Source organism: Littorina saxatilis, unplaced genomic scaffold (genome assembly GCF_037325665.1).
Source record: "Littorina saxatilis isolate snail1 unplaced genomic scaffold, US_GU_Lsax_2.0 scaffold_1159, whole genome shotgun sequence".
Classification (NCBI taxonomy): Eukaryota; Metazoa; Mollusca; class Gastropoda; order Littorinimorpha; family Littorinidae; genus Littorina; species Littorina saxatilis.
The window spans coordinates 1-10,000 of NW_027129491.1; the positions used below are offsets into that span (position 1 = coordinate 1).

General features: G+C 39.6%; 1 protein-coding gene across 1 annotated transcript; it reads right to left on the minus strand.

Moving 5' to 3' along the window:
• Positions 1-9: 9 nt before the first annotated feature.
• Positions 10-4,769, minus strand: LOC138957752 (uncharacterized). The gene is made up of 3 exons (XM_070328809.1): positions 4,435-4,769; positions 2,532-2,604; positions 10-2,207 (listed from the first exon to the last, which is right to left on the minus strand). The coding sequence occupies exons 1-3, from the start codon at positions 4,739-4,741 to the stop codon at positions 1,895-1,897; spliced, it is 693 nt and encodes a 230-aa protein (XP_070184910.1). The 5' UTR covers positions 4,742-4,769; the 3' UTR covers positions 10-1,894.
• Between the last annotated feature and the right edge of the window lie 5,231 nt (positions 4,770-10,000).

Below are 10,000 nucleotides of genomic sequence, written 5' to 3' on the forward strand. Positions count from 1 at the left end.
GTGTGTGTGTGTGTGCTTTTGTTGTTCTTGTTGCTTCAATTCAAATTATGACGAAGGGACAAAAAACAAAAGTAGGTCTACAGTGACACTCAAAAGTCAAGATACAAGTTAAATCAAACGATTATCCTACATACGCGAGAGAGATCACCCATGTCTTAACTAAACCGTACACTTACACGTGCGAATTTAAGATGCCTTTTTTCACTTGGTCTTGGTCAATAAATATGAAACAAAAGACGATATGCTCCCCCTCGGACGACAAAAAAGCTGGTCTGTCAACAACCCATCAAACATCTTATAATATCTGAGACGTTCGAAAGTGCAATGAAGCTCCGTCATAGTGCCAGAAAAAAAGCGATGTCTTGTTTTCTTTGAAAAAAATCTGCTCCTCGTATGCCCCTCCTACTACTATTGTAGTGCACCACGTGACTAAGTCTGCCAACTGGGACTGATTTTAGGTGAACTGCGAAATGCGAGGACAGTCAGGCCGGAACAGATTTGGCTGATTATATTTTTTGTAAAAAGGCATAAACATGTTTAATCAAAAATATTAGTATCAGTTTTTCTAGGGAATGAATTTTAAATTTTAATCTTTTGTTTATGATGCATTGTAATTTAATCAAGTTTGGTTTCACTATGGAAACGATAATTTGATTGGTCAGATTGCTGAAACTCATTGAAAGGTACCGGTTTTCAATTATACACATCGATTACACATTGACAGATTTCAATTTGAAACTTTGAGGTTGTCATCATAGTCTGACGCCCGACAAAAGCCTAACTGAAGCTCGACGGAACGAAGCGACGGAGGGCGTTTAATTAGGTTTTGGGAGGGTGTCAATCCACGATCGTTACCGAGAAGTTTCAAACGGAAATCTATCAATGTGTTGTTGTCAGTGAAGCCAAATTGGCGGCACTTTACTCGCAAGATCGCTTCGAACAAAATATTTTGATTGCAATTAACTGGTAATACAGCCGTTATTTCTAATGTGCTGGCTGTTAGCAGATAACAGACATATCTCGCAAATGATATCAACATTCGCCTGCGGGCTCAAATTGATATCAATTTTAGAAATATCATTGCTATCAGTCAACATATGAGATAAACACCACAATAACATTTGAGCGTCTAAGTGTTTTCCAGGCCTCTTTGGGTGGCAGACTGTATATCTTTCCTTTAGAAGAGCGGGACAATACTGAGATGAACATTATTAAAGTTTCGGTCTGCATAAAAGGGAAGATTCCTTGTCGTGTAAGCCGTTCGAGTTTGCCATCAAAGATCTTGTCAGGCCTTTACGCAGGATAAGAGCAACCTACAGCTTAAACGCAGGGCAAAAATAAAGAGCCTCACTGCGTGTTTCCTTTTCAGAGTGGGACATTTTTGACACATTGATTTTTTTGAGTGATATCTGTGTTTATCTGCAAAATCATGCGTCGAGATTACCTCCAAACACGCACTTGCAGGACACCTAAACGTGGATCTTTAGTCGAGAAGTTGACAGCTCTGATTTCATGCCGCAGGTATGGCGCGTTCGCAAAACTTTTCAAAAGTGATTGTCTGTTTTTCATGGAAACTTTCTTAACTAATTACCCGGGCCACTTGTTTACATCTTTTCCGAGACGTGACTTGAGCTAAAGTTGTGAGAAGACTTCAGTTTGAACGACGCATGAGAACAGCATAACATCTACAAAACAGATTATTCTGCACGACAAGGAGCCGGCTTACTAAATTGGTGCTCGTGTCGATAGGAAAGCAAAAGCTTAGAAATGAAACTGCTAACGTCTGTTCCGAAAATATGATTTCAAAACATAAACACAAAAAAAACATATTTCTGGAGCAAGCGTCTCGGATAATCTATCGGGACAACCTTAACAAGTGCGCTGCGGTAAAAACTCAGGCCATGTGCATCTTGGAATAGTTAGCACGGTGGCCAGATCCCCTGATACGCTCGGCGACATTGCTCAAAAATGTGCACATGGCAGTGAACGCTTCGCAGACCTTTTGCCAGGCCTTGGAAGCCAACTCCTCCACCTTGGTCTTCAGCCACCGGAAGAAACCAATCAGCTTGTTAGACATGCGGGACAGCATGGACAGAACTTCTTGTTGAAATTCCTCGTCTTCTGTTGTTGGTTGAGCCCCTTCAGTCGTGGGTTCATCAGCCCTATCGGCCTCAGGTTCTGCCGGAGTGGCGTCGTCCTCTCGACGCCTGTGAGGACAATATGCTTAACTATACACATTGCTTCAGAAAAGATATCACTTGCCTTTTGTTTTTACCCGAAAATGCTCATCAATAATAAAGTACACCTTAGATTTTGCTCACAAAGTAAACAGGCAAATAACAGCAGTTGTGTTAAACACAATCTAGGAAAATATCAATGTTTTACTGAGGTTCTTTGTGACTGGCTTGTATTTTTGATCCGTTCTTTGAGATCTTAACCTAGGCCACTTAGTGCAAGTAATTTCTGCATCACTGTTCATAAATTGCCTGTGTTTTATTCTAAAATTGTTTTCATGTGTAGACTATACTCACAAGGTTATGACGGAGTATTCGTCAGTCGTGGTCGAGGAGATGACAGGAGTTGTCGGCCTTATGCCAGGAAATCCTGTGATAGAATTCACGACTGGTATTGGCAAACGACAGTACGGTGTTGATATAACCCAGGGGCGGACGAGGGGGGGGGGGGGGCACAGGGGGCACGTCCCCCCCCCCCCCGAAAAAAAAATTGGAAAGCTGATTCTATGACCATTTATAAGTTCAGATGGCACCAGATGGCACCATTTTGCTTCTTTGGGCCAAAAATATTTCCGGGGGGGGGCATGCCCCCGGACCCCCCCAGCAAATTCGGGCGCTTCGCGCCCATCACATTCACTTTCGATTCAAAGTGCACCCCCCTTACAAAGCAACTGATCCGCCCCTGTATAATAAACCAACTCAGACCGGAGTTTTAGTGACAAAATACATTGTTTCATTCAAGTTGATTTTATTATATTTACTATATTATTCCATTGCTGGAAAATGTGTGTCGCTCCCTCTCAGTAGAACGCTAGCAGCAACAACAGTCGCGTTACCCAGGTATGACTGTGTGTGTGTGTTTGTGTGTGTTTGTGTGTGTGTGTTTGTGTGTGTGTGTGTGTGTGTGTGTGTGTGTGTGTTTGTGTGTGTCAGTGTGTGTCTGTGACTGTGTGTCTTCGTGTGTTATATAGAAGCCTATTGTGGTTCATGTGCTTAGGCTGTGTATTGGATTGTCACTGTATGCCTGCATTATTAGATGTCAATAATAATTATATGTGCTGATTGTTCTCTTTGCCTGCGTGCGTATAGTATGTTGGTTATGTTTGGTTATAGTATGTTTGTTTATGTTTGGTCGTTATTTTTGCCTGTGCGTGTATTGTATGTTTGGTCGTTTTCTTTGCCTGTGCATGTATAGTTTGTTGGTTATGTTTGGTCGGTTTCTTTGCCTGTGCGTGTATAGTATGCTTGGTCGATGTATGTATTGTAAAGCGCTAAGAGTAGACAATTTTCTAGAATAGCGCTATAAAAGTTTGCATTATTATTATTATTATTAAGACTGAAATAATCTGTTTTCAGTGAAGGTTCAGAGTAAAACAATAGTGCTTACATAATTTGACAGGAGCAAGTGATGTACATTTAAAGGCACAGTGAGCCTCCCCGTAAACCATCACAGATACTGTCAGGCTTTTAAACACAGTACAAACACCCTTTCATTTAAACATTCACCGCTTGAGAACATCTTAGGTGCCCTCCGTAAAGAGCGAGCAATTTTCAAAGAATTTATTTTTGCCCCTGAGCCATCGTGAACCCGTGTGATCCACTTTCCTTTTTTTTCTCACAATGTAGTCGTCCGTTTGTGATTTCCAATGCGACTCGCTGTAAGCTTATCTACAATAGCACGTTATTATGTATGTACCTCTGAATCTAAACGCACCAAACGGCTGTGATTCACACGAACTCTATATAGCGATGGCTTTTGACTGTTCAGAGGAACTGGCGATAGGCATTACCGTCGTCTCCTACGAGAACCACGACCTTGCGTGACCCTGCTTCCGGGCTTTTCTTTTTTGAAACTTCCAAAACTTCGAATTGTACTGATCTTGTCTTGAAGAAAAAATAATTCCTTTATGATTTAAGAATGTTTGTGTAACAAGCTGTCAATTTATTATTTAGATTTTAAAAGTTAGGTCTAGCGCCAAAACGCACCGTCCGATTTTGTTATCAGACAATCCGCAAAATTAATTCTTTGAAAATTGCTCGCTTTTTACGTAGGGCACCTAGGATGTTCAAAAGCGGTGAGTGTGTAAATGAAAGGGTGTTTGTACTGTGTGTAAAAGCCTGACAGTATATGTGATGGTTTACAGGAAGCGTACTGTGCCTTTAAGTAAGCACGTATATACAGTTTGCATTTTACATTTACCTATCTCTTCGGGATGCCTGGGCAGCAGTAAGTTGTTGAGCTTATCGGGTTGCAGAGCATCAGTAGTTCCTACAATCTGAGCATTATTGTTGGAACCTTCATTGCTACCCCAGCTATCACCAAGAGCGTCCAGAGTCGCCTGTTTCATGAAATCAAACGTTCCGCCGACATACTCTTTGAAGTTGTCTGTGGGGATGTACGTTCCTCCATTGTAAGAGTTTTTCATGTTCTTGACCATTGTATCGAGATTTTCTTCTGCCTCCTTGAGTTTCGTGTACTTGTGATCGGCGCTTCTGACGTTACCCATCTTGTTCTGCTTTCTGTAGTCTTTGCTTGACCTGAATTAAGATCGATGTATACTATGAACACTGAATACAGCATGGCATTACTGAATTGAACAACAACAACAACAACAACAACAACAACAACAACAACAGCACCTGCAACATCAACATCAACAAGCCATGTGTGCCGGAGAAAGTTCCTGTGAGTCAACACTTTGGTTAGAAGTAATATCCGCGAAAACAGTACCTTCTTTCGGGAATATCTTTGGGCCCAACGTTTGTGGCATCTTCTAAACAAAAACCGCTTAAACATCATAAAAACTTAAATATGCCTGTATTGTTGTTTTTACGTCTGCGCAATAAAATAGAATGTTCAAAGTAGGGGTTATTGACCGTCATATGCGTTACCGGTTATTCCTCGTGAAATGGGGACACCTACTCGGTACCCCACCTACTGCCTGCATTTTGTACATGCCTTACGCCCACGGGAGCATACTATGAGAGAAAAAAAGCAGGGCCGTTGGTTGACTACTGGCTCTGTCACAAGGTGAAATGCAAGCCCCCGACATGTACGTTACCATCGTGTAGTTTACAGTCTTGTAGCGTTATTGTGCATAGTAGGGGACCACTGTTTGTTTCATGCTGATAACTAGCTTGTTTTCTTGCAAAGAAGTTGCCTTTTGTATTTGGTAGTCCTTCTCTCTTAGGTTAACCGTTAGGCCTAATTAGATTGAATTAGCTTTGATAGCCATTCAGTAAAAATTGAGTACAAAAACATTCACAACTGGTCCATTTTAGGAGCCTGGGCGCCTACTATGGACCAGTGAATAGGCCTTCACGTATGTCTGTAAAAAGCCCCCTATGCAAAATAACATGATAAAACTTAGTGTGCAAGTATAACTGATTCTTATCCCCCCTCTCAGGCCTCTGCTTCTTTCTCTCTGTAAATTTGTAGGGCTAGTTATTTTTCGGTAACTTACCCAACAACTAAAATCACTTACCCAACAACGGGCCTGAATCCTCGATAGCTCATGGGTAGAGACTGTACGCATTGTGGATCTACTTTTTGCGACTCAAAAGTTCAGAACACTCTAATGTACAAAATATACATTTCTGGAGCAAACAATACAACCATACCGCATTTAAACCAGCAACTACAGGCTTGAACACATGAATCTCAATATAAAATCCATGAGTTTGGTTGTTTTCTGAATTCAGATCTGCCGTGCACAATCGTTTATCGCTAGCAAGATTCCAAGAAAAAGTAACTCTCATACTTTGTCTAGCGACACGAGTAGTTCCCCTTCCAGATTTCGGTTGCATCGAGAAGACTTGCAATCCGACGGTCAGTTTTCAACAATATTTCATTTTATAAACAGATTACACGCAATCAATTGCAAACATTTAATCAACTTAAAGAACATGCAGCGGTTTCATACACTATTTTGCCCCAGAAAACTGAACTTCATACAGTTTTTAACGTTGGAACACGGGTGTAAAACTTCGTCTGCTAGTCACATTCGAGGAAAGAACATTTCCTGAGCGATACCAAAACATGAACAGAACACACACTATCTGCCTTTACCGCCACAGCAGAATGACAACATAACTGTGTACTTGATTTTTGTTCAAAACATGGAAACTGACAAGAAGTGTTAACAAAATTGAATAATTTGCACGGAACTATACAACCGCGCATTAATCGATCGCCTGCGCAGGTAGACTGGTTGGGTGAATATGATTCGATCAAACTTTCGCACAAAAACTCCTCTTTTCTTTGAATAACTGAAGAAAGGAGGGATAAAGAGGTTACATACCTCGTCTCAGTGATTATCAAAAATAATGGTCTCAGTTCGCGGTCATGAAAAAGCTCGCTGAAGCTCGCATTTTTCATGATCCGCTAACTTCGACCATTATTTTTGATAATCACTGAGACTCGGCATGTAACCTCTACATAATTGCTTTAGATTTATCTGTTTTGGTTTGACGAGAACGTTATTTGAAGCAGCACTTGAAACAAAAGAAACAGAGAGAAAATGTGAAAGTATGTGTATGTCCCTTAATATGGATTACCTTCAACAAATAGAAGAAAATAAAAGCTAAAGCCTGGTTTCATAAATTCATTAAGAAGCTCAAAAGAATATTCCGAGTAGTTTGCTTTTCGTGGAAGTTGATAACTTCATTGATTTTCTCTGTTTCTTTTGTTTCAAGTGCTGCTTCTACACTTTTGGCAACGTTCAATCTAAATAGTTTTTGTATTGCAGTAGAAACTCGGAGTCAACACTGCTAAAATGCAACAAACACAGTCTAAGCTGTCATATATACCAATTTTTGTTTGATAACAGTTTTGGTTGTTGACAAAAATTACTTTGTTTTAAGCGTCAAATTTAGATTGAACGTTGCCAAAAGTGTAGAAATGAGAAAACGCCTAACGGTTTTGTGGTTTGTGTTTCTGCAATTTGCAAGATTTGAAATAGTTTTGAGCTCTCTAGCATCGTTAGTTTGTCAGAACAAGAAGTGGTCCATATTAGGAGCCGGTCGGCATATTAGGCAATCTTCCCCTACGATGATACGGCTATTACTAAATCACGATGGGCAACTATTCTCCCGGGTATTGGGGAACAATAATGCTACACAAAATTACCAGTGTTAAACAAAAAAGCCGCACGAAAATGTGGAGCTTTTGAAAATCTACTTGTCGCTTCTTTTTGACATTAAATGAAGGCCGTGTTGTAGCCGTTTTTCCCCCGATAAATAAATTCTTTTGGGGCAGCCATGTAGAGTGTGACTTAAATGTTGTTTGGATGTCGCAGTGTATTATACTTTTGAATAGGCCTTGTAAAACGTACCCTTCTACCATGGCCATGATATTGTTCACACTAAACATAACTGTAGAGGCTTTCACGTTGAATAAGAGCAGCCTTATACTTACACATCTGTGCACATACATATCAAAAATCAATAGCGTGCCTACATTCTGATGTAGGAAGTTTATGCTGAATTAATAAAGCAGATTGACGTAAAACGTAGAAACATGTAACTGGCGAGTAGAGATGTTCATCTACTCGCCAAATGCGAGTAAAGATGCTGAAACAAATTGTAGGTTTGGCTAGTAAAGTTTGCTCTCTGGGTAGTCATTTTTAAGAACCACTAGCTAAAGGCTAGTGCACCATTCTTGGACTTTCAGGGGGGTTACACGAGAAGGAATGTACCATTAAGTCAGTCGGAACACTGCTTTTACAATGATGAAATCAATCATTTATGGATCACATGGGCTGATGTGGGACTCTATGTGTACAGGAAGAACAAATGACCGGTCAGAAGTCTATATATTGTATTACACAGACAAACAAGAACTTAGTAGAAGTGTATGTTTTCACCTGTACAGAAGAAAACCGCGTCTGGTTAATCAATGATCTTCCCTGCCGCGCTCTGTGTTTCTCTCTGCGATTTCTCGTAAAACGGTCTAGTAACTGAGATTATAACATTGGTTGTGAGTAGAACGGAAGTTTTATTTTTCTTCTTTTTACATTTAGTCAAGTTTTGACTAAATGTTTTAACGTAGAGGGGGGAATCGAGACGAGGGTCGTGGTGTATGTGTGTGTGTGTGTGTGTGTCTGTGCGTGTGTGTGTGTGTGTGTGTAGAGCGATTCAGACTAAACTACTGGACCGATCTTTATGAAATTTGACATGAGAGTTCCTGGGTATGATATCCCCCGATATGTTTTTCATTTTTTTGATAAATGTCTTTGATGACGTCATATCCGGCTTTTCGTGAAAGTTGAGGCGGCACTGTCACGCTCTCATTTTTCAACCAAATTGGTTGAAATTTTGGTCAAGTAGTCTTCGACGAAGCCCAGACTTCGGTATTGCATTTCAGCGTGGTGGCTTAAAAATTAATTAATGACTTTGGTCATTAAAAATCTGAAAATTGTAAAAAAAATTTTTTTTATAAAACGATCCAAATTTACGTTTATCTTATTCTCCATCATTTCCTGATTCCAAAAACATATAAATATGTTATATTTGGATTACAAACAAGCTCTGAAAATTAAAAATATAAAAATTATTATCAAAATTAAATAGTCCAAATCAATTTCAAAACACTTTCATCTTATTCCTTGTCGGTTCCTGATTCCAAAAACATATAGATATGATATGTTTGGATTAAAAACACGCTCAGAAAGTTAAAACGAAGAGAGGTACAGAAAAGCGTGCTATCCTTCTCAGCGCAACTACTAAACCGCTCTTCTTGTCAATTTCACTGCCTTTGCCATGAGCATGAGCGGTGGACTGACGATGATGCTACGAGTATACGGTCTTGCTGAAAAATTGCATTGCGTTCAGTTTCATTCTGTGAGTTCGACAGCTACTTGACTAAATGTTGTATTTTCGCCTTACGCGACTTGTTGTACTGTTGGTGAACAGCATGATCACATGGTCTATTCACGCAAACAGGGAGTCCTATTGTCTACTCATTTCTTTGTTAAAGCCGGTGTAACACGAGAAAATTACTCCCACGAGATTTTTACTCCGGAGTAAAAATTTCGTACGAAAATGTTACTCCCTTTACGAAAAAAGCACTCCCCCATTATACGAGAAAATTACTCCCCACGACAGGTGAGTTCTGAGTTAACATTTCGTACACAAATGTTACTCCCCTGACGAATAAACAAGTCGCGTAAGGCGAAAATACAACATTTAGTCAAGTAGCTGTCGAACTCACAGAATGAAACTGAACGCAATGCCATTTTTCAGCAAGACCGTATACTCGTAGCATCGTCAGTCCACCGCTCACGGCAAAGGCAGTGAAATTGACAAGAAGAGCGGGGTAGTAGTTGCGCTAAGAAGGATAGCACGCTTTTCTGTACCTCTCTTTGTTTTAACTTTCTGAACGTGTTTTTAATCCAAACATATCATATCTATATGTTTTTGGAATCAGGAACCGACAAGGAATAAGATGAAAGTGTTTTTAAATTGATTTCGACAATTTAATTTTGATAATAATTTTTATATATTTAATTTTCAGAGCTTGTTTTTAATCCAAATATAACATATTTATATGTTTTTGGAATCAGAAAATAATGGAGAATAAGATGAACGTAACTTTGGATCGTTTTATAATTTTTTTATTTTTTTACAATTTTCAGATTTTTAATGACCAAAGTCATTAATTAATTTTTAATCCACCAAGCTGAAATGCAATACCGAAGTCCGGGCTTCGTCGAAGATTACTTGACCAAAATTTCAACCAATTTGGTTGAAAAATGAGGGCGTGACAG